This window comes from Sphaeramia orbicularis, chromosome 16 (assembly GCF_902148855.1).
Source record: "Sphaeramia orbicularis chromosome 16, fSphaOr1.1, whole genome shotgun sequence".
NCBI classification, from domain to species: domain Eukaryota; kingdom Metazoa; phylum Chordata; class Actinopteri; order Kurtiformes; family Apogonidae; genus Sphaeramia; species Sphaeramia orbicularis.
The window spans coordinates 5,453,587-5,480,092 of NC_043972.1; the positions used below are offsets into that span (position 1 = coordinate 5,453,587).

At 37.3% G+C, this 26,506-nt stretch overlaps 1 protein-coding gene across 3 annotated transcripts in view; it reads right to left on the bottom strand.

The window, feature by feature from the left end:
* ldlrad4b (low density lipoprotein receptor class A domain containing 4b) overlaps nucleotides 1–26,506 on the bottom strand; it is a 647,819-nt gene that overhangs the window by 378,605 nt on the left and 242,708 nt on the right. For all 3 annotated transcript variants that reach the window (XM_030159286.1, XM_030159284.1, XM_030159285.1), the window contains one exon: nucleotides 10,890–11,577. In XM_030159286.1, the coding sequence (XP_030015146.1) occupies nucleotides 10,890–10,929 (40 nt within the window). In that variant the 5' untranslated portion in view covers nucleotides 10,930–11,577. The remainder of the gene's footprint in view (nucleotides 1–10,889; nucleotides 11,578–26,506) is intronic.

The window sequence follows — 26,506 nt, forward strand, 5'->3', positions numbered from 1 at the left end:
CGAAATGAGTAACACAGTTAACAGCTTTTTTTTTTTTTATTCCCGACATGTGCGACGTCAGCGTTTGGACTAATCCCATAATTCATTCTCTAATCACCAATGCTTCCCTCTTTAATATGAAGGTAACCCCAAACCAATTATTTAAAATATCTCAAAATATACATATTATTCTGACCTGTATGTTTTGAATGGTGCTAAGTATATATTGTTTTTTTTTTTTTAGGATGTCTATTGTCACCAGGCCTGGAACTGCAGCAGGATTGTGGCCATTTTGGCTAAAACGGCCCTTTTTACTGCTATTGATACGGTTAATTAATTGGGATTGTACACGATATAATAAACTACTAAACTAAACTAAACTAAACTAAGCTAAACTAAACATTTACAAACTATCCTTTCACGATAAAATGTGAATAACCTGAACAACCATTTCCAACCTGAAATATCTTTAGAAAAATAGTGCACTTTTACAATATTATGCCTTATGTTACTGAATCTTTTGTGCATAATATTGTTGATATTACATTTATTTTCCATAAGGAATTTGACACTGTACATACTTGTTCAGGTTATTCCCATCTCCATAATGCAATTTTACTTTTTTAACACTAGAACAAAGAGAAACATCTGGATTATTATTTATAGGTTGTCATGTTACTATTTTACTGGTCCGGCCCATTTGAGATCACATCGGGCTGAATGTGGCCCCTGGACTACAATAAGTCTGACACCCCAGCCTTATACACATTAAGACATATATATGCTTATAAACAGGTATTTCACCCCTTGTTTTAAAGAAAGTACTGTTCATATTACAGCTGCACAATATATCGTTTGAGCATCATCATGGCATTGTACAGTATGTGTGCGCAGTAGTCACTTTGCAGGTCTTGCGATGTAGGAGGCAAATGAACTGAATGTGTTCTCATCTAATTTCAAGGGTACCTGATCCACCAATCACAATCGTTTTTGATCAGTTTGCTGAAGCAGACCACGCCCCTGCACATGGAGTGAGTTGCTGGTAACAACGCTGAAAAATGAGCAACGAACAAGAGAAAATCAATCAAACGAAGACTTGGTGAAAAGCAACGTCGGTTATTTGGAATTATTTCAGCTACAAGAAGGATGAAACTGAAACATGTGTTCTGTGTCGACAGTGCCTTGCACCCGTTGCCACAAGAGGTAACACAACTAATTTGTTTGACCATTTTCATCGGCACCAGACAGCTGTTATTTCCTCCAGAGTATTTTTTTCATATTGCAATATATATCACAGGATTAAAAAAAAATCACAATGGCAGTTTTTCTCCCAATATCATGCAGCCCTTGTTCACATGATCTTCATTTTAGAAAATGTCTCTGCAGGCAGTAGAATCCAAAAAACACTCTAAACTGCAGCAAACAGTCAGACACACCTTAGTGTGTATTAGACCCTATCAGATGTATCAGACACAGAGGCTTTGGACTGTTATAAAACTGAACAGAAGGTACTGAGAAGTCTAACAGAACTTGGAAGTGTATTATTACCTCCGCCAAGGAGGTTATGTTTTTGCCAGGGTTTGTTTGTTTGTTTGTCTGTTTGTCTGTTCGTTAGTGTGCAACATAACTCAAAAAGTTATGGACAGATTTTGACGAAATTTTCAGGGTTTGTTGGAAATGGGATAAGGAAGAAATTATTAAATTTTGGTGGTGATCGGGGGTGGGGGGGCCCACGGGGGGGGGGGGTGGGGGGGGGTGGGGGGGCGCAGACCAGAAAATTTCATCAAAATCTGTCCATAACTTTTTGAGTTATGTTGCACACTAACGGACAGACAAACAGACAGACAGACAAACAAACCCTGGCAACAACATAACCTCCTTGGCGTGGGGGGGGCCACTGATCAGCCTTGGCGGAGGTCTGCGCTCTCCGAGTGCTTCTAGTTCATTTTGTACCCTTTTCTCCACAACACAGGTACATGCATCCACCTCCTAAATGTGTTGTAGTCTGTGCTTTACTCCAGGACATACTCTGATTTATGCACCTATATGACCTGTATTTGATATTTCAGGTACAAGGACAGACATGCAAGAATTGTTGCAATGCCATGGTTTTCTAAACACTTAGTTTTTTTTCCCCACATGAATAAATGCAAGCTGCATGTTTTAAAAATGTTCACTTTCTAAATCACCATTTACATGTGAATGAGAGACACAAATGTGGAGAAAAATGCGTTTTCCAAAACATCCACATTATTTGTTCAGCACACCTGTGCTTTGCCTGGTTTTCTAAACTAAAATGTCAGCTGTTGAAGGAGGGCTGTGTCTCCCTTTGTAGATGTGCACGGGTATGTTGTTATCGGCTCATTTTTAACAGCTTGTTTCTTCCATTTTTATTCTTCTTTTGTGCTCGCCAACAATAGTCTTGTGCAACATGCTGTAATTGGTCCCAAAATCCGACAATTCCAAAAGTGTTTGTACTGTAAATGTACTAAACCATCCTCAGATTGATCCAGCTCCTGTGGTCAGACCACAGACGGTGGTTCAGGGTCAGTTCCACATCTGCAAATTCGATTCAGATTAAACTGGAAAGTCTGGACCAAGTAATGTAGGTGTGAAAGCTTTGTTTTCCACAAGAGTATGCGAAAGTGTCATTTTTACCTCTGCCAATGAACGGCAGAGGTTATGTTTTCAGTTACCAGAGGGGGAATGTGAGAGCGAAGGAACAATGGGTCAATACTGTAATGATCTTTGAGTGTCCCAAAAAGCACTACAGAAAATTTAATCCATTATTATTATTATTATTATTATTATTATTATTATTATTATTATGTTTTCATCTGGGTTGTCTGTTTGTTTGTCTGTTAGTAAGATAACTCAAAAAGTTATGGATGGACTTGGATGAAATTTTCAGGAAACGTTGATACTGGCACAAGGAACAAATTATTAAATTTTGGTGGTGGGTGGGTGGGTAGGGGGGTGATCTGCCTTGGTGGAGGTCTGCGCTCTCCGAATGCTTTTCTAGTTTATGTTTGTTAGTGTGGTATAGACCAGGGGTTCTCAAACTTTCAAACTATCCCCAAAGTCACTGAAACATAAAAAAAAACATGTGCACAGGAGTTACACAGTGATACTGTGGCATATTTGCCGCATTGCATTGTGGGTACTTGACATTCTACTCATTGGCCGTTTCTCAAAACCAAGAACGCAGAGTGCAGTCTTGTGAACTTGGCGAATACGGTCTTGGTAAGAATGGTCTCAGAGAACGTACTTCCTAAGAATGCCAGTCTGTCTGTAATTGGAACGGTTGCGTACTTGTGAACTTTCCTCCCTGTTTCTGCTGTGTTTACTCCAACTGCTCCATAACGTATTTCCCTCAAATCATCACAATGTCACTCGATTTGATTTCAGTACATTTGTACAAGTATTTACATGTCATTTATACATTTTGTATATTTTTCAAAACTGTAATACATACCGTTAGGTCAGCCGGGCACAGCCACCCGGGTCCCGGTCGAGCCGGCACGAACTGCATCTTGGAAATTATTTCCAAGCCAAGTCTACACGAGTCACTGACCAGTGCATCCTGGGTTTAAGCTAGCTGACAAGAACAACATTCGGGTATTTCATGCATTCTCGGTTTACGCGAACTTGCCATTGGAACAATACTTGGGCTGCGACTGATGACGTTTCACAGCAGGACCAACACTTACTGGTTTCGACCTAAGAACTGCTAAAATCAGGGGCAGGGATAGGAATATAATGATCAATAAGGTTATCTAATTTTTTTTTCATTCATTCCTTCATTCATTTTCTGAACCCGCTTTATCCTCACTAGGGTCACGGGGGTCGTTTGGAGCCTATCCCAGCTACACAGGGGCGAAGGTGGGGTACACCCTGGACATTTTGCCAGTTCATCTCAGGGTTGAACATATAGGGGCAGGAGATTATTCAGATTATTCCAACTGACAGGTGGATGCATCAGTGATAGATGCATATTGGGAAAAATCGGAAGACCTGGAGGAAATCCAAGTCGCATGGAGAGAACAGGCAAACTCCGATCTGACAGGGAATCGAAGTCTGGCTGTGATGTGGATGTTCTAACCACCAGAGACGAAACAGAGGCAGAGACAAAACCTATCAGCAAAAGATAATGTTACCAGCCAAGAAAGTTGGGATACTTGACAAAGATAGTAAAGAAAGTAAAAAAAAATATTAATTCATTTTTCTGAACCTGCTTTATCCTCACTAGGGTCACGGGGGTCGTTTGGAGCCTATCCCAGCTACATAGGGGTGAAGGTGGGGTACACCCTGGACATTTAGCCAGTTCATCACAGGGTTGAACATATAGAGACAAACAATCACTCTCACATTCACACCTATGGGCAATTTAGATTAACCAATTAACATATCAGTGCATGTGTTTGGGTGGTGGGAGGAGCCGGAGTACCCGGAGAGAACCCACGCAGACACAGGGAGAACATGCAAACTCCACACAGAAAGGTCCCACCCCCCGTCGACTGGTGTTGGAATCGAACCCAGGACCTTCTTGCTGTGAGGCACGAGTGCTAACCACTGCACCACCGTGTCGCCCATTTTTTTTTTTTTTTGAACTTTTTTCATGTCTAAAACATGAGGAAAAACAAGAAAAGCACTTGGAGAGCGCAGACCTCCGCTAAGACAGATCTGCGCCCCCCCCGATCACCACCAATGTGCTAGTATCAAAAGTTCCTGAAAATTTCCTGACAATCCGTCCATAACTTTTTGAGTCATCTTGCTAACAAACAAACAAACAGGTAACTAGGGTAATGGAATAAAAGCAGTGGTCGTCCATGGTGGAGACAGTTCAGTAGTGATACGGTGATGATGATGGTATTGATAATGATACACTACCGCTTTAACATGAACTGTCAGATGAATAAACTGCAGTAATAAATAATTTGTGGAGGACGCCTACCACTCTGTAACAATATCAGTGAATTAAATGGACGACAGGTCTCCTCTAGGCTTTTTAATGTGCATTTTAATTTGTTTTTCAGCTGAAATGGGAAGCTGCGGATCAAAAAACTGCAAACAAATTTGGTAAATACAGAAGAAGAACAGAGGTCAGTGATGGAGGCTGTTACCAACGCTCTCCATCACCGCGCTTTAGATGTTGTTTTTATTGTTCCAGGATTTTTTCATTTGGCCTTTTTTCTAAAAAATCTGGTTAAAATTTGCATCGTGTTTGGCTTTCTTACAATAACGTTCATCATTTCTCACTCCTACCTTGTATTATTGAGCTATCCAAATGCTGCAGGTGTCTCCAAAAAGACTGACCTCAATAGAATGCAGTTAATGGAATTTCATGGCTTAAACAAAATAAATAAAAGATATAAAAATCAATATGTCTTTCTACGGTGTCCCCATTAGCAACACTGACACATGTTTTAATGGACAGAAATCTCAAAGATGAATATCTGGGGTGGAAAAAAAATCCAAAACTAGATACAACAGACAGCTTTTTATTATGATTTAAGCTGTTATCAGTTCCTGCACAGGTGTGGATTTTGTAAAATTTAGGCTCTTTTTTCATTGTTTCTCAAATAGATAAAATGAGCATAAATATAAAGTGAAATGCCTTTTAATAAAAACTGCAGATAATAAACAGAATTACACACAGAAGCAAAGAAAAACAACTGTGACAACTGTTATGGATTTACTGTAACCAGCTGTTGGTGATACCATCGTTGGGGTGGATTTAATTAAAATCATCTTCATAATTGCTATCAGCATCACCATCGCTTCACTGTGGGTTGTAATAACCGTCGGTGCATTTCTGTGGTTTCAGTCTCTACCGTTCTGTACCGTTTTGCTGCTCCCTGTTATTTGACTCTCCCTTGAACAGACTGCACATCCTGGTCCGACTGAGGTGAGCCGGTCTTTGAATCGCGCTTCGGTGAAAAGAAGAGCAGTAAATCCCCCGAGAAAGAGCCGCGTCTTTCTCCGAGCGCCTGCATACAACTTCAATTACAAGCGCCGTAATTAGAATAAGTGATTATGAGTAACAGTTAATCTCAGGTCTACAGGGGCTAATACTACGGGCAGCACCGTACACAGTATTATCTCCACCAAGGGCTGCATTTCTGTCTGAACTTTTCACCTCAAACACCAGGACCTGCATGATTCCAGCTTTAATATCAATGCAGAAAAGACAGATACGAGTACAATATGTCGAGTATTTGGAAAAGTCAGCAAATATGCATGTGAATTGATGTGAACTTTGACTTCCCTACATTCTGGAACACTAAATGTCCATCAGTCTGCTTTAGTTTGATCGGGGCATCAGAGCTGAACGTCAGTCATTCCACCGTTGTGTCTAAAGCAACAGTTTAATGCTGCCTGGACTGACGGGTTGATGGGAAGATGTACCTCAGATCCAAAATCAGACTCTACTCTCTGTCCATGAAGAGGTGGATTTAACCCTTTCATGCATGAATTATGAGAACCTTAATCAAGACTTTTTTTTCGGAGTGTTTCTATTCCTCTTTAGGCATGAAAGAAAAAAACATGATTGAAATTTTCTTTTATGAACCTATTTTTCATGGAATTGCAAAAATGTTCACTCAGCTGGACACCATGCATTTAATTTATGAAGCAAAAAAAAAATTATTTACTGATAAACTGTGTGAAAACTATGAAATAAAAACATTTTTAATGCTGCTAATCTTATTTTTTCTCATATATTAACCCTTTCATGTATACTGGTCACTACACTGGACAGCGATTCTACAGCTGTTCTCTTGTATATTCACAGATTTTGTTGTTTGTTTGTTTGTTTTTTACACATATCTTTATTAAAGTTTTAAGACACTACATGTCTTTTCTGACATGAATTGGTAACATTATGTTGATCTCCCCTGAGCACAAACCCCCAGACTCACAAGCCCTCCCCATAGTTTTCACACAATTTATCAGTAAATACATGTTTCTGTGTGTCAAAAATTAAACGTGTGGTGTCCAGCTGAGTGGACATTTTTACAACTTCATGAAAAATAGGTTCATAAGATTTTTTTTTTTCATTATTATTTTTTTTTTTAATGTATTTTTTTTGTATTATTATTTATTATTTTTATTTATTTTTCAGAAGAAAATTTTCAGTTGCATTGTTTTTTTCATGCATAAAGAGGAATAAAAACACTCAGGAAAATTTTTTTGATTAAGGTTCTCATAATTCGTGCATGAAAGGGTTAACATGCTCTAATACTAGTTATTACTCATTTCATGGCGATAATATGCAAAAAAACCCAAAACTTTTTGCTTAAAAAATAAACTGTTAATTACAGTCTAATAACAATTAGCAATTGATTTCCACTCAGACATGTTAGTGCAGGTCAGGTTTATCAGAACAACAAAGGTACAGTAACAGTATGAATTACAGTGTATGGAATGGTGCATGCACTGCAAAAATGTAACTGACCAAGTGTATTTTTCTCATTTCTTTTCAAAATATCTCATCACACTTAAAATAAGACAGAATCACCTAAAGAGGAACATTCTTTTTTTTTTTTTTTTTTCTTGCTTAATTCAAGCAAAAAAATCTGCCACTGGAACAAGTGAAAATGATCTTGGTAGGACTACTTGAAATCAGATTTTGCAGATCTATTATCTAAAAATAACTTCTTCTTATATCTCACTGAAAAGTTCCTATTTAGGTGATTCTGTCTGATTTTAAGTGTGATGACATATGTGGACTAGAAATGAGAAAAATACACTTGGTAGAATTTTGATTTTTGCAGTGTGAGCGTCCACTGTGTTCGCTGATATGGAACTAAAACAACAAAACACATGAATATACAAGAGAACAGCTGTCCACTGGAGTGACCACTGTGCATGAAAGGGTTAAGCTAATAGTGGCCATACCATATCAATACCAATATCATTATATTTGTCCAAACAAATGTACTCTTAGTTGTACCAGGCATTAAAATGAACAAGAAATTGAAGAAAACAAAGGTGGTCTAATAATTTTTTCCGCGACTGCATGTAGATTTTATTTACATGCTCACAAGGATATGTATTCCTCACATGATTGGGATATTAAAAGGCTGAAATTATGAAGAAATGACTGAAACTGCTGCATATTAGATGCTTCCATGAGTTGACTAATTAAAACTAAATTATTTTCGTGACAATTACTGGAAACGAACACTAACTGTTATCCTCTAAAATGAGATTTAGGATGCGGCACAAATGTCAAATGCTTCTTTTCTTTTGTTTTCTGGATGATTGTTGCAAAAAATGTTGCTTTACTCGACATTAACAAAGGATGTACATGTAAATAAAAAGGATCTGTTTTGTTCTGCAGCATTAGGTGGATAATTAGCCTGACGGTTTTCTTTGGATTGTACAACTTTGGTCCAGTTATTTCTTTTATACACTGCAGATATCACTAGCCTACTTTTTTTTTTTTTTAATTGTTTGCCTCAGAGATTAAATGGATTAAATCTTACATACTTTAATAAGATGAATTGAAAACAAATGACCAAAATGCTGGTTATCTGATGTTTAGAATGTATATGATTAAGTATTATTACATATATATAGTGGTTTATGGCCATTTATATAATAGATTTATAAATGTTCCAATATAAAGAACCTGTAAAATGAAGGTATTGTAATGTGCAGACAGTATTTTGAAGTAGATCTAGTAGCTCTGACATAAACATTCTTTTGGACGTCAACCCATTCTATCGATGTGTATGATTTTCAGGTCTTAGAATAATCAGGTTGTGTGTGTTGGTTCACTAGAATGGCCTCCTAGTTTAACAAAAACTAAAATGTCAGCTGTTAGAAAGGAATGCTGTGTCCTTTTGTGGGTTTCATGTTGATATGTTGCTGTTGGTTCATTTTTAACTGTTTCTTTCTTCCAGTTTATTCTTCTTTTGTGTTTGGTGACAATAATCTTATGCTACTTCCTGGAAACGGTCCAAAAATCCAACTATTCCAAAAGTGTAAATGAGCTAAACAATGTTCAACTGAGGAGGAAACCTGCATGAGTGTATTACACTGGACTCCTCAAAAACGTATAAATATTAGCAGGTTGTTCATTTTATTCCAGATGACGTGAAAACATCTCAATATTACAAATTAAAGTTTAATCTTACTAATAATATGGTTACATCTGGGTACATGTGATTCTTTGGCTTCAGTTAGTTTAACTCTGACTGCAGTAAAATGTTTAAGGAAGGGATGTTGATATTACAATTATTTAAAGTTACAGTTACTGCTCCAAACACCACAAAGAGGCCGATCACAAATGGGTCTTGTGTGTTTACCATGACTTCATTGTGATAAAACACATTAATCCTGGTGATGACGAAACAAAAGAAAAGTCTGCAAATCTTTAAAAACCGGTATTTCATCGGTAAAAATGACTCAAAAGGTCATTTCCATTTTTACCGCTGCTTCCATCAGCTCATGTGTTTTACAGCCCGACTGATTAATCAGCCGGCCGATTAATCTGCTCAATTATAGCGTATCACCGATTAATCAACGTCGGCCAATATGTAGCCGATGTATTAATTGTATGTGTGTGTGTGTGTGTGTGCTGCCCAGAGAGTCAGAGAAACAGTAAAGAGAGTTAGTTTCACTTTCACTCCTGCTCAGACAATGACGCTATCACCCCCCCCACACCCACTCCGACCCCCTCCGAAAATCATGGACTCCCCCACCCCCCTTGTCTTATGAAGTATTCACCCCCCCACACACACCCATGTCCGTGCACTTCCTGTCTACCTCACAGTTTCATTCTGCAGGAACGCCTGGGTGTTAATAGTGTAGGGGAGACCGGGGACAGTTGTAACACAGGTCAGCTTTAACTCTTGCAATTGCTCCAATCAGGAACAACTTAGGACTCACCTAATTCACTCTGCACATGCTCAGTTTAGTCTTTAGTCCACATAAGAAGTTGTAGTGCCACGAGGCAGACACATCCACATGTGTGAGTGAAAACGTAATTGTGTGGTAAGTCATATTTTTTGCTCTAATTATTTTTGTGATTGCATAGTTTGCATTTGAAAGTTGTGTCAATTATATGTGTAAGATAAACAAAGATTTATGCAACTGTTTATCCACCTGTCCACAATTATCTAATATAAGATTATTATATCCTGTGTAGATCAGTGTTCTTATTTCATATATCAGCCAATATATCGGTTATCATTCAATATCGGATATTGGCCGATACACTGGATATGTTGTAACCGTATAATGTAACTGTATGTTGTAACTATGTGTTGTGCTGCCTCTTGGCCAGGACTCCCTTGGAAAAGAGGTCCTTAATCTCAGTGGGATTTTCTTCCTGGTTAAATAAAGGTTAAATAAAATAACATAAAATAAAATAAAATCGGCTTTTTTTAGCCTCTAATATCGGTATCGGCATCAGTCCCAAAAATCCCATATCGGTCGGGCTCTAATGTGTTTATCAGTTTAGATCCAAACTAATGTCTCTAAACTTCAATGGAGACCGGACTGTTGGTGGCGGCTGTAGAGTTACTGCTATTGTCAAGCAAATCTGCTTGGTGTGAAGAACACTTGAGGGCTTCAGCTCCCTTTGATGGGTCTTTTTTGGAGGTAAATCAGTAGAAAAACACACACTGGCCCTTTCAGACCCTCATATGGTTGTGTATAGGGGTCATGTAGATGTCCCTGAACACATTTCTTATTCCCACCTGCACATCCAGCCCCTCCTCGCCATCCTCTCAGCCTCCGAAAGACTCATTTTTAAGAATCAAGCAATGTGTGCAGTTCTACTCACGACGGGGCTACACTTGCGCTTTAAAAAGGTGTGATGGGATTTAACACCAACGTCTGACATGTGTTTTCCAGACTAATACAATCAAACACACACACGGTGGATTCTCTGTGTTTACCTTTAAAGGCATTTGTGGCCGGTAAGTCAGTTTCCTGCATACTGCTCCTTCCAGCTCTCTGCCAGCTGCTGCCGATGCTGCGATGGATGCCAATAGACCCACTTTAACCGGTCCGAGCGGCGGCCGCTGGGGGGAGGGAGGGTGGCCGAGAGGAAGGGGCGGCACCTGCCAGTCTCACTGCCATCTTTCTTCATCAACAGTGCATGGGGGGGTGTAAACGGCTGCTGGTCGGCGCTGCAGCCCGGTTTGTGACAAGATGAGACAGTCCACTTCTTCTTCTTCTTGTTCTGAGTGTTCAACAGGTGTGTAGCTGTTGACACTGCTGATGGCTTAGCTGCTGCGAATACACACGACTTGTGGAATGAAGTGAATACGGAATAGAAAGACAAGTTTTGTAGCAGCTTATTTGAGGTCCGGCTAAAGCAAAGGGTGGAGAGATGATGGTTTATGAAGCTGTATTTGTTGGATTTAAACTCTTGTCTTAGGAAAGACTGCCCTGGTGTGGCTGCAGAAAGTCAGATTTGCCTCTTAACCACAGCTCTATCCAACATGCTTCTGGCAAAGTTCTCATATATTTTTATGTCCCGTCTTCTTCTTCTTCTCCTCTTATGTCTTTTTCTACAGTCTTTTGTCCCACCGCCGCCGCCGCCGGCCCCGGCTCAGCACGACGTACCGATGCGTTCTCACACTAGAGAAAAACACAGCAGAAGAAGAAATGTGGTCAATGAAAGCATGAAATCAAAAAACAGCCCACAAAAATATACATGGGGCTACCTGCCAGCCTGCAATGACCAGTGGAGAAAAGAGCAGAAAAAAACAACACATCAACCACGTCCGCCCACGTGCACACCCACACACAGCCACAGTGTGTGTCTTGCTGTGGATTGTGGGTGGGTAGGTGGCTGGCTGGCATGGCCCCCTTTAGTTCCTCTCACCCACTAGGTTCTTACATGAAAGAGAAAAGTTTTTCTGAAAGCCAAGCACCGCCTGTGACCCTATTTCACAGAGCAGAGAGAGATAGAGCCACATGTCAGTGTGCCACTTTGAAGTCTGCCTGATAAACAGGGCTGGAGGAGGCTACGGCGGAGGAAACAACAAAACTTTATTTACATTTCAAAAGTGCCAAGTGCCGCTTTTTTGGTGTCTGGGAAAGGAATAAAAATCCAAAAAAGAGGAGGAGGAGGAGGAGGAGGGATGAGAGGAAGGCTGGGTAAAAAAAAAAAAAAAGGGGGCGACAACTACTCCTTTTGTTGCCTCTGAAAACATACGACTTAACATAAGTGTGTAGGAGACATAGATCACATAGAAAGGGAGATCACAGAGGAAGGGCTATGGTTAAAAAAATAAAGAGGGGAAATCACATAAAATGAGAAGCTGCAGGTTTACAAAAGTCCGAAAATGATAAACGACACGGGACCAAGAACTGAAGGGAAGGGAGGAATTTGTTGGTGCAGAAGCAGACAGACGGTAAACACACGCCCTGTCTGAGGTTTTGGAAAAGCTTGACGGATCTCAGTGAGCTAGGTCGAAGCGAAGGCTTATCTGGGCTCTGTTTGCCTGTTCTTATCGAGCCTTATCGGCGCATGGATACACACAGCAGCTTGTGACAAATGGAAAAGTAAAAAGGCGAAAACCCGGCGAATGCAGTGACGTCGGCGGGTGTTTTAATTCGTCGTATGGTGCGCTAATGAGTCAGCGCTTCGTCTATTGGTGACTAAGCGAAACGGAAACTGGAACTTTGATGGAGCGGAGATTAAGTTGGATCGAGTTAAATTATTCTGGGAGTTAAATGACTTTAGAAAAAGAGATTATGGGCTTTTTGATTCCAGGACAGGAAAGGAAAGGAAAGGAAGGGAAAGGAAAGGAAAGGAAGGGAAAGGAAAGGAAAGGAAAGGAAAGGAAAGGAAAGGAAAGGAAAGGAAAGGAAAGGAAAGGAAGGGAAAGGAAAGGAAAGGAAAGGAAAGGAAAGGAAAGGAAAGGAAAGGAAAGGAAAGGAAAGGAAAGGAAAGGAAAAGGAAAGGAAAGGAAAGGAAAGGAAAGGAAAGGAAAGGAAAGGAAAAGAAGGGAAGGAAAAGGAAAGGAAAGGAAACAGAATGAAAGGGAAGGAAAAGAAGGGAAGGGAAGGAAATCGGACAAAAGACATATGGAAGAGGAAAAACAGAGGAAAGGACAGCAAAGGAAACAAACGGAAAGGAAATACAAAATAGGAAAGAAAAGGAAACACGAAAGGAAGGAAATGTAAAATAGGAAAGGAAACATGAAAAAAGGAAACTGGAAAAGAAAAGAAAAGAAACGAAAATGGAAAAAGAAAGGAAAGGAAGGGAAGGGAAGGGAAAATGGAGAAGATGGTTGGAGAAAGAAGGGAGGAAAGAAAACTAAATGGAATGATAAAGGTAAGAAACCCCAAAACAGGACAGGAAGTTGAACTACGAGGGGAGACAAGATAAAAAGGGGAGAGAAGGAAACAAGGAAGTGATGAGCCAGAGGGAGGAGAGTGGAGGAGGCAGCTCCACTGCTCTGGACTAATTGATTATCGTGTTAGAGCCGAATTATCACAGACTAATCCAGTGTTTGATATGGAGAGTGTGAGTATGTGTATGCGGCTGCTGGTGTGTGTGTGTGTGTGTGTGTGTGTGTGTGTGTGTGTGTGTGTGTGTGTGTGTTGGTGGTAATCTGCAGTTTATCCCTGTCGAGGTTGATGGAGTTCACTGTTTCACACGCTGAAAGATGATGCAGCACTTTTGGTGATATTGCAGCTGTCTATGTTCAAAGAGTGTCAGCATGAATTCAGCCTGCTTCAGAGATGTTGTGCAGATGACGAGGGTCTGGACGAGCTGCATACTGAGAGGTCGGGGGAGTATCCGGGTCCTCTGAGGCAAAAAAGGATCCACAAAACTACTGTCGATTACAAAGAGAAAGTTTAACCCATAAAGAACGAGTGCTACTTTTGTGGTATTTCCCAAATGATTTTTTCCACATTTCTTAAGTGATTTGTCACTATTTATTAAAAAATAATTCTGAACTAAAATGTGTTTGACATATAGACTGATGCCAAATGATGTCACGGGTCATGTGATTTATGTTTACGTGGCCATATTGGAAGGTAACCCACAACCTAGAAGGAGAAGTCCCAGGCTTGTTAGACAGATAATTGTACTTAATAATTGTAGTCATGCTTAACTTTTGTGCAGTAATAGGCTGCTCCAACAGAGTTTGAGACAGTTAGTGGACAGTTAACCCATAAAGACCCAAACAGCCATCGACGACCAAAACCATCGGCTGATGTAAAATGTTTAACGCCTGTTGATCCACTAATCCTATCAATGCAAGTAAATAATTGGTATAAAATACAGTTTTCATGGTCATCAGATATGACCCATTTGGACGTTCAGAGGCTCCGTAGTTACCATGGAAACACCATCATCTTCTATAGCATTGATTCACCAGTAAAACCCATGCAGTTGGATCAATAACAGTGGATGGAGACACTCAGTTAATGATGTATTTTGCTGAAAAATTTATTTTTTTCTTTACTTTTCTCTGTTTTAGATATAATAATGCTTACCTTTAATCTGAGCTTTAATGAACATCTACATGATCTGTGAATTAAATATAGGAAAATACTGGATTTTCACTGAAAAATGAAAAATACAGAACCTAATATTAGAGTAAATGGTGATAAATCACTTGGGAAAGGTTAAAAAATAAGAAAAAAAATAATTTGGGAACTGCCACAAAAGCAGCACTGGGTCTTTATGGGTTAAGAGAAACTGACAATAGCACTACGGTCTCACCAACCGTGTGCAGTTGCAAAATGAACGAGGCTCATGTTTAAATACTGCCTTCTGTTCAGAGGTGAAGGAAAGTACGGATTATTTACATAAAACACCTGAGATGCAGATTGTCTTCACCATATACAGTATGTTCATATCAGTGGTGATTTCTCACAGACTGCAAGGGAAGCTCAGCTTCCCCTAAAATTCTGAAAATTAAATGGTTAAATATGTACGGTTGTGTTGACATTTCATTGACTCCAAATGTGTTCGAACACGTTCATCTCACAGACGAGTTCGTTCAGAATCAGCTTTATCACAAATCAACAGACTGGATGTTGTTCACTTCTCCATTCCCGTGTCTGTGTTTTCTCATTCCATCTCTGCTCAGTGCATTTGTCCGTAGACGCTCAGCGTCCATGCGCTTCAATGGGACTGAGTGGAACTGGTTTTTTCATTGCCTCTAAACTGGACGGTAATTGGATAAATGCCACCATGTTGTCCCGCCCCCCGACGCCTGGCGTCTCTGGGGGTGAATGGAGCTGTGGGCGGAGTTCGGCTGGGCTGGACGCCAAGCTTCCATGTGCTGATTGGAGGATCAGTCGAAAGGCTGAATCCTGTTTGATTGACAGCTGTTTTCAGATCTACTCCTTCACTGACAGTTCAGTTTAATACTGTCGCACATTCTGCTGTGAAATCAGAGAAACCACTACGGAATTAGTTGTTCATTTCTTGCACTGTAAATAAAACACACTCATTGTACTTCCTTGTTTCAATTTAACATAATTTCAACATTTTCTTGTTTACTTGGTACGATAAGGTCACTGAGCATTTTCTTAAAAAGGAACGGAGGGACAAATTTATGTTTGAATAACTTGACTTATTTTTTTTTATGTAAGCCGACAATGAGCTTCCCCTGTCTGAAGGACAAGCAGCCGCCACTGGTTCTTATAGAGGTTTTTTTTGGATACATCCTGTAGATCACATGTTTTGAACAGAAGAAAACAGTCAGCAGGAGCAGGAGGTGAAACAATAGGTTCGTTTTTTTTAGAGAAGACAATAATAGAGAATAATACAGATCAAGTGCAGCTTAAAATCACCTCGTTTCCAAAATATAAAGCATCAAATGTACCAGAAAAAGACTACTCCCCCTCTTACAGAAATACAACACGACATGGACATGGGATGGGATGGGACTCATTATTCCAGGATTTGGATTATGTAGGAGTGTGTGGGATGCGAGTGAAAATCCACTAGAGCTTCACCCTGTAGTGTGAACTCCTTTAGGTCCAGTTTTATTAACAGCAACACTAGGTAAATCAGAGGACTCAGCATAGTCTGGATTTTTGGTGAGAAACTGACTGATTTGACCATTTATTTAATGGAAATTGTGAGGAGTTTAGAGAGAAAAATCATTATTTGGTTTAGCTGTTAACAACTCATACACAGATGATTTTTAATTAGTTTTTTTTTTAATGAAGTAAGAGGTCACAAAGGTTGTGTTAACTGTTGAACCTCTTCATCTATAAAGTAACAAAAGCTGACAGATAAAGAGGAAGCAAAGCAGACGTACAGTCACAGAAAAAATTGTTAGATCATCAAACGTCATCAAAAACAATGGATAAGATAAGACAAGACGAGACAAGACAAGATAAAATAAGATAAGATAAGATAAGATAAGATAAGATGAGACGAGATAGAATAAGATAAGGTAAGACAAGACGAAACAAGACAAGATAGGATAAGATGAGATGAGACGAGACGAGACGAGACAGAATATGATATGATAAGATAAGATGAGATAAGATGAGATGAGACAAGATAGGATATGATAAGATAAGACAAGATGAGACGAGATAGGATAAGATAAGACGAGACAAGACAAGATAGGATAAGATAAGATAAGACAAGATGAGACAAGACAAGGTAGGATAAGATAAGACAAGATAAGATAAGACAAGATAAGGTAAGACAAGACAAGACGAGATATGATAAGATGAGATAAGACGAGATAGGATAAGATAAGATGAGACAAGACAAGATAGGATATGATAAGAAGAGACAAGATAAGACAAGATAAGGTAAGACAAGACAAGATAAGACAAGATAAGGTAAGACAAGACAAGACAAGACAAGACAAGATAAGATAAGATAAGATAAGATAAGATAAGATAAGATAAGATAAGATAAGATAAGATAAGATAAGATAAGATAAGACAAGCCTTTATTGATCTAACCATGGGGAAATTTAACAGTATACAGCAGTAATATGCAACACACCAGTGCAAAAGCGCGGTAGGTAGAAATAAACGTTGTTAAAGTATAAAATTTTAAGTGTAAAATTTAAAGATATTTACATATTTACATAGCGATTGCACATACAGATGATGTGATATGGGGAAGGTGGAGGGTCACTGTGAACTGTTATACAGGTTATACAATCCAGTCCTAACTCCTGTGTGTATCATGTGACTAAAACAGACAGAAAAGAAAACATGGAATGTCTCAAAGCACTGTTTTTGTCAGTACAATGCCATAGATATTGATGTAAGAACTGAAGTGATTTTGGTTATTATCAAGAAAACCATGGAAAATGGATAGATATCAGCTCTGAAATTAAACTCTTATGAGCTAGTTTTGTTGTTATCATTATATTTGTCCAAACAAATGTACCTTTAGTTGTACCAGGCATTAAAATGAACAAGAAATTGAAGAAAACAAGGATGGTCTAATCATTTTTTCCACCACTGTATAACATGAAGTAGCATGAAATGGAAAGTACCTCCAAACTGTAATTAAGTACAGTACTTTCCACTGCTGGATACAGTTAATATAAGATGAAAAAGTACATAAAGACCATGTTCTTTCTGCTTTTGTGAATTATGACCAACTTTAACCCCAAAACCAAGGACAAAAAGTCAATTTGTGATAAAAAAAAAAAACCAAAAAAAAAAAAACGACTACATTCTGGATCCGCAGTGTGTTTCAGGGTTGCACATTTTCTAATATAAAGTGGTCCTGTCGCCAATGAAGTCATTCCAGTGGATGATAAGGACATCATTGTAAAGTGTGAATACTATCACACTCTGATTGTACTTCTCTACTGTACTCTAGTGGAGAAATTAAAATACTATTACGGCTGTTGGAGGAGTCTGCGAGTTTATATCTGATTCCATTATATTCTAAGTGTTACATTACACATGTTATATTCTTTAATATGAAGATACTGAACTGTGGAAACAAGAGGGAGTTATTCCAAAGTTATTCTATAAAAAAAAAAAAAAAAGTCAGTCGTGCCTCAGTGTGAGTGACAGGTTCGATTAACCCTTTCATGCATGAATTATGAGAACCTTAGTCAATATTTTTTTTCTTGAGTGATTTTATTCCTCTTTAAGCATGAAAAAAACAATGCAATTGAAATTTTATTTGATGAACCTATTCTTCATGGAGTTAAAAAAAATGTCCACTCAGCTGGACATTTTTTAACTCTCACCAGTAAAACCCATGAAGCTGGATGAATGACAGTGGATGGACACACTTAATTAATGATAGATTTGCTGAAAAAGTCACTTTTTTTTCTGTTTTCCATGTTTCTGATTTAATAACCTTTGAATTTACTCTGAGTTTTAATAAACATCAACATGATCAACAGATTAAATATAATAAAATACCTACTTTACGCTGAAAAAATGCTAAATATAGAGGATAATATAATAATAAATGGTGATAAATACTTAAGAGAGGTTAAATAGAGAGAAAAAATCATTTGGGAACTGCCATCAAAGAAGCGCTGGGTCTTTATGGGTTAAATATTAATAACATTTTATTTTCTTCCCTTTATATTCACTCATGCAGATATTATGCAGGTACTGTTATAGAAGTTCAGGTTAAATTACATTGTAGAATAGCTGTCCACTGTAGTGACCACTATGCATGAAAGGGTTAAGGACAGTTACTACTACAACCACCGCTACTATGGGTCATCTGAGGACAGCCAGTTGTCCCTGACGTCAGGATCCTGCGCTCCAGGTGGACGTTCGTCTGGTCATTTAGGGACACCTCTGAAGCTCTGGTCTTATCTCTGCATCTATTTGAAAGTCTGAGCAACTCACAGAACACAAAGTCTGAAAAACAACAGCAAGTACCGACAAGTATTTATAACTGAAACGAGGATACGGTGCATAAGGTTATGACTCAGGACACCTTTTAGTGTTATAAACACGTCGGCAGCACTTTAACTGTAAAGACAAGTGCAGCGCTAAGAGGCTACCAAATGTCTGTACAGAATTATAAAATAAACCGTAGAAGAAAAGTCTGCTATTTCTGTTCGTCGACCTACAGTAACCTGTTTAGGTGCATGTATCTCCTCCGTGACATCTGCTTACTTAAACTCACCAATATAACTCTGATTGGTTCTGCTGTGCTTCCAACTGAGGGCAAAAAGTACATGCAAGACTATGAAGCACAAACTGAAACTGCATGCAGACTTGGGTGCGAATTCAAGTTTTTTAGTACATTCTGTAATAACGCTGGGTTACAAAAAAATGTTTTTTGCAAGTTGTCTAGGTTTTTTCAACTGAATTAGGACCATTTTGCACCGCTAAATCCAAAAATGACATCTGTTTTTCTCAATCAGGTCAGGTTTTTTTGCTAATTCGATTTTGAAAAATTTGATCTTCTCACAAACTTGGTTACATTTTTGTGACTTTATCAGTTGATTTTTTATATAGTTCTCACCCAAAATAAGTTTTAAGAGAAAGAAAAAATCCTTTTCTAACAGGATTCCTGTTAGGTACAATGGTGTATTCACCGCAGATGTAGCAGAATACATCAGGCTTATTTTAGCAAGATCTTCTAGTCAAAGCCATTTCATTCACCTGTAATATTAAAAAAAACATTAATCATAAATTGGCAAAAGTAAAATCTTCAGAACTCGTTTATTGCAAGAAATATGAAAGAATTTTGTATCATATGATGTGAAAATGCCCATAAATGTAAGCAAAAATGTTAAAAAGCCAATATGTAGCATAGTTCAGAAAGTTGACCTGATTGAGCAAAATTAATGTGATTTTTGGATTCAGCACACCAAAATTATCCTAAATCAGCTCAAAAAACTTAATAAATTTGTTGTTGACCAGTATAATACACGCTTTGGCTTTTGTACAATCAATCAATCTATCAATCAAAGTTTATTTATATATTAAACTTTACAACAACATGAAGAAAACCAAAGTGCTTTACATCTAAAAGCATGATTAAATTATAAGATAGAAACATTTTAGTCAAATACTATAAATATGCATAAAACAGTTAGTGGACAGTTAACCCATAAAGACCCAAACAGCCATCGGCGACCAAAACCATCGACTAATATAAACTGTTTAACACCTGTTGATCCACTAATCCTATCAATGCATGTAAATAATTGGTGTAAAATACAGTTTGTTGTCTTTTCATGGTCATCAGATATGACCAATTGGGACGTTCAGAGGCTCCGTTGTTACCATGGAAACACTGTCATCTTCTACAGCATTTATTCTCCAGTAAAACCCATGGAGTTGGATCAATGACAGTGGATGGACACACTTGGATTATGTTCAGTTAATGAGAGATTTTGCTGAAAAAGTCGCTTATTCTTCAGTTTTCTCTGTTTTTGATATAATAACATGAACATCTACATGATCAATGAATTAAATATAGAAAAATACCTGATGTTCAGTGAAAAAACACAAAACACAGAGGATAATGTCATAATAAATGGTGAGAAATCACTTAAGAAAAGTTGAATATACAGGAAAAAAAAATATTTTGGAACGGCCATAAAAGTAATACCGGGTCATTATGGGTTAAGAATACAATACGGTGACCCTTTACTATAGACCAGTGGTGTCAAACATACAAGTCGCAGCATAAACGGTCCAATCTGGTCTGTGGGGTGAATTTGTGAAATGCAAAAATTACACTAAAAATAATAACAATCAAAGGTGTGAAAATCCTTTTATTTCAGGAGCCACATTCAGCCCAGTTTGATCTCAAGTGGATCGGAGCAGTAAAATATTATCATAATAAACAATAAATAATGACACCTTCAAGTTTTTCTCATTGTTTTAGTGCAGTGGTTCTCAAACTTTTTACAGTAGAGTACCCCCTAAAATATACTTTTTTTTATCCAAGTACCCCCAACTCTCATTTCAGTATTTTTTTATTGAAAAAATTAGGTAAAATTTGTTCCTGTGCCAAAGGTGTCTGGTTATTTTGTAAACAAACAACATATATTTAACTGTAATATATATTAAAAAATAACACATTTTCTTAAGTACATTTTGTGTGCAGAATATAAACTGAAAAGTGCCCCGTCATTGATAAGAAAAATATATAAATTGGTCATTAATTAATAAATGAACCATTCATCAATTTAAAAAAAAAAATACTTAACTACTCAGATGAACTCATTTTGAACAATATAAAATAGAAATGTTCTTAGCATGTTAACAAAACTTAAACAAGATGATTGACAATAAAACTATTGTATGAATGTATTTATTTTGTTTTATATTTCAGCATTAATTCTCATTCTCTATTTTGTTTTCGGTATATGATGACTTATTTAATGTATTTTTCCAAAGACTTTCAAGTACCCCTCTTTGGGAACCCCTGTTTTAGTGTAAAAAAAAAAAAAAAAAGTTCACATTTACAAACTGTCCTTTCACACACACAAAAAAAAACATGAACAAGCATGTACAACCTGAAATGTCTTAAGAAAAATAAGTGTAATTTTACCAATATCCAGCCTGTTACTAAATGTTTTGTGTATTTGTAGATCCACTGTGATCTGTAAGTTGTAATATATAAATGATAAGTTGAGGCATAATATTGTTAAAATTGCACTTATTCTTCTTAAGACATTTCAAGTTGTTCACGTTCTTCACATTTTTAAGAAAACTTTGTAGATGTACACGTTTTCAATGATGAAATTGTATTTTTTCACTGCTATTATTTTACTGGTTCGGCCCACTTGAGATTACATTGGGCTGAATGTGACCCCTGAACTAAAATGAGTTTGACACCCCTGATTTATAGTCTTGTTAATGGGATCTATTAATCATAACTACTAAAATATTTTGCGCTGTAGGTAGTGGTGAAACGAACAAAAATCCTCCACATTGAGAGAAGCCAGTGGAGGCAGTTCTGTTTTGGATGCCTCCCTGGTGAGGTGTTTCAGGCATGTTGAAGTGGAAGGAGGCCCCGGGGCGGACCCAGGACGTGATGGAGGGATTTTATCTCCAGGCTGGTCTGGGAATGCCTCAGTGTTTGTCCAGAGGAGCTGGAGGAGGGAAGTCTGGACATCCCTGCATAAAGTATTCCACCAAAAATAACACTATAACTGGAGAAGCTGACACTGTTTCTTAATATAGAGAGTTTTTTTGCTTAGTTTACTTTTCTTACATTTTGTTTTATATCTTAGTCTTATATACATTGACGTACTCAGTGAATAAAGATGATCCTGATCCTGATAAAGATGAATGGATGTCAAATTAGTCACAGGGGGACAAACAGATCTGTTCATGTGCCTACGTCTGCTACAGATTTATGCATTTCTTTACTAAATCCAATCAAAAACCCTGATGGTGTTTATATAAATCCATATCCTCCTGAGACCCAAGAGAGTCAAGGTTTTGGCTTTTTTACATTAAATCATTGTCTTGTTTGGAAATAGCATAATGCAACCGTTTATTTCAGATAGCGGCAATGACAGTGTTGTTTTTATACTCCGAAAGGGAGGAAAGAGGTATTGCTTTTGGTTTGGTTTGTTTGTTTTCTTGATTGTTTACACTCTAGCAGCAAAACTATTGGTTGAATTCAGACCAAACTGGGTTTGTAGATTCCCAGTGACCCAGATCAGATCTGATTACATTTTGGGAAAAGTAGGTCAAAGTTCAAATTTTTACCTCCGCCAAGGAGGTTCTGTTTTTGCTGGCGTTGGTTTGTCTGTCTGTCTTTTTTTTATTTTATTTTGAACATGCAAGGAAAATAAAACAAAACAAAGCAAATTAAGACATAACCAAAATACCATTTAAATGGGCAGAATCTGTAAGATAACTCAAAAAGTTATGGACGGATTTGGATGAAAATTTCAGGAAATGTTGATACTGGCACAAGGAACAAATGATTAAATTTTGGTGGTGATTGGGGGTGGGGGGGAGTGGGGGGGCCCACTGATCTGCTTTGGCGCTCTCTGAGTGCTTCTAGTTTTTTATGAATTTTTTTAAATCTTTTTCCACATTTACTTATAATGGGGGAAATTTCTAATGTCTGTACCAACAAAACTATTGGTTGAATTCATACCAAATTGGGTTAATGGATTGCCAGTGACTCAGAATAGCTGTGATTACATTTTGGGAAAAGTAGGTCAAAGTTCAAATGTTTTATGAATTTTTAAAATCTTTTCTCCCTATTTACTTATAATGGGTGAAATTTCAAATGTCTGTAGCAGCAAAACTATTGGTTGAATTCAGACCAAATTGAGTTCATAGATTGCCAGTGACCCTGAATAGTTGTGATTATATTTTTGGGAAAAGTAGGTCAAAGTTCAAAATTTTTATGAGTTTTTTAACCCTCATCTACTTGTAATGGGTGACATTTCAAATGCCTATAAACACATCAATTTTGTTTCAATTTACTTCAGACATGGCACATATATAGAGGCAACTGATACGCTGACATCAGCACACACATAGACATGATGACATCAGCTGGATCGATGCCAAAATAAGCTACAATACGTGCGAGGGGCGGGGTTTGTTGTGCCTGGAACCACTTGTTTTTTTTGTTTGTTTGTTTTTTTCATACCCTACAGAGGCCAAAAGTGCATTGTTGGGTCAGAAGAGGATATTTTATGTAGAATATTGTCTAGGCTAGTGCACACAGACATGTAGAGAAACTGTAGTTTGTGAACAGTGATGTTAGATGTGCTGCCACAGCAACGCAGAGTGACTGTGAAGTCAGCTGAAGCTTTGAACGAGCAGCAGAAGTACATTTGAACGCCTGTAATGAACATCTCCACTGTAGACCGTGATACATATGTGATACTGTCTGTCTGCCTTAAAATGAGCAACAGCAATACAAATATTCCTCCGAGAGGCACTGAGAGACGGTATGTCAACAAACAAACCCACATACACACTCTATTCAAGTGTTGTTAAGCAAGGTATTGAAGTGTCAATCTAGCGCTGCACTTATGGAGCTATATGAGACCTCTGAAGTGGGTGAAGTAAAAAGACTATCTATCAGAGCTTTATTAAAAGCGCAGTGCAGTCCTGTGTGTAGTGTGTCTGTCATTGTAACATATGGGAACAACTAGCAGCAGTCACAGCGAACTACACCTCCTCGAGCGGGTCACGCAGGGACATGTGCTTATCAGCGAGGCAGCAGTCAGACAGACAAACATGGACCGGGGAACAGACTATTTAACCATGGGGCTGGTCACATCTGTTACACTGAAAATTCAAGCATGCTAAGAATGTGATTGCATAACAAACTCAGAACTGGGGCTTCTGAGGTGATTCAGAGTTCTGCTGTAACAGACGCGGAGGGAAAGAGTCGCTTAAAAAACGATGCTCACACGGAATGTTTATATTTGGTCTGATTCTTATCTAACAGTATCGGCGAGATGAAACACGCCGCGTCCCACTGCAGGAGAACAAAACAATGTGGATGTTTCAGACGTTACGGTCCTCGGAGTCAAAGACAAAGCACCTGGCACACATAAAAAAAACACACACTTTCATTTCCTCTATCATTACAGATGACACCTGTAGCTGCTTCCTTTTTTTATTACACGTACATTTCTTTAGTGCTGCAATCTATCGATTAATCAAAAAGTCCAATTCCAACTTCTTAAACATTACAAAAGAAATCAATACATTTAGAAAACATAATTGTGTTATGAACAACAGATTATTCAACAATGAAAAGAATTATTAGATGCAATTCTAATACTGTTAGTAAAAAATAAGCTATGATATGGATATGAATAATTTCACAGCTTTTTCAATATACCCTGAACCCTGTAAATAAATAATAAAAAAAAAATATATATATATATATATATATAAAAATATACATATACATGTATATCTGAAAAATAATAAATAAATATGTGGTTTATTGTAAATCTATGAGAATTGGTGATAGATTGCATATCATCCCCTTCCTAATATAATTGCTTAAATCATCAAGTACTCAATTTCTGGTCAAGTTTTTGGGTTCCCTGAAAAATCTGAAAATGAATAATAGGCAATTATTTTAGGAAGGTGACATTATGGGATGTGAACCTGTGCCCCATGGAATCTAACTTCAGTAAAAATCAAAACACAGGTCATTGAAGAAATGGGAATATTTTCTGTTTGAGCCCATTAACACATGTGATATTTGCCTACTTAAAAGAAGCACCTGGCACACACAAAAAAAACACCTTCATTTCCCCATTATTACAGATGACACCTGTAGCTGCTTCCTTTTTTTTTTTTTATTACACGTACATTTCTTCAGTGCTGCAATCTATTGATTAATCAAAAAGTCCAATTTCCAACTTCTTAAACATTAACAAAGAAATCAATACATTTAGAAAATATAACTGTTATGAACAACAAATTATTCAACAATGAAAAGAATTATTAGATGCAATTCTAATACTGTTAGTAAAGATAAACCCTGTAAATAAATAGTAAAAAATATTGAAAAATATTGAAAACAAAAAAAAAAAGTGGTTATTGTAAATCTATGAGAAGTTTTTTGGGTTCACTGAAAATTTTGAAAAAATGACATTGGCAATTATTTTAGGACGGTGACATTATGGGTTTCAAGACCCACTTATTTACTCTGTTATATGTCTTGATTTGTTTTTACTGTGTTAATGTTTTTACTTTTTATGTTTTATTGTGATTGATTTTATATCTGTACAGCACTTTGATTGAAAGCACTTTACAAATAAATTATTATTATCATTATTATTATTATTATTATTATTATTATTATTATTATTATTATTATTATGGGATGTGAACCTGTGCCCCATGGGATCTAACTTCAGAAAAAATCAATGAAGAAAAGGGAATAATTTTTGTTTGATCCCGTTTACACATGTGATATTTGTCTACTTAAAAGAACCACCTGGCACACACACACACAAAAAAAAAAAACACCTTCATTTCCTCTATTATTACAGACGACACCTGTAGCTGCTTCCTTTTTTTATTACACGTACATTTCTTTCATACTGCAATCATCCGATTAATCAAAAAGTCCAATTTCCAACTTCTTAAACATTAACAAAGAAATCAGTACATTTAGAAAACATAATTGTGTCATGAACAACAGATTATTATTAAAGGGAATAATTTTTGTTTGATCCCGTTTACACATGTGATATTTGTCTACTTAAAAGAAGCACCTGGCACGCAAAAAAACACTTTCACTTCCTGTATTATTACAGATGACACCTGTAGTTCCTTCCTTTTTATATTACACATACATTTCTTTAGTGCTACAATCAACTGATTTATCAGAAAGTCCAAGTTTTATAATTCAAACTACTTAAATATTAAAAAAAAAACAAATCAATACATTTAGAAAACATAATTGCGTTATGAACAACAGATTATTCCACAATGAAAATGTTTATTAGATGCATCTCTAATACTGTTAGTGAAAATAAAGAGATGATATGGATATGAATAGTCTCACAGCTTTTTCAATATACCCTCAACCCTGTAAATAAATAATAAAAAGCATATATAAAAATATACATATATATCTTGAAAATAATAAATAAATATGAGGTTG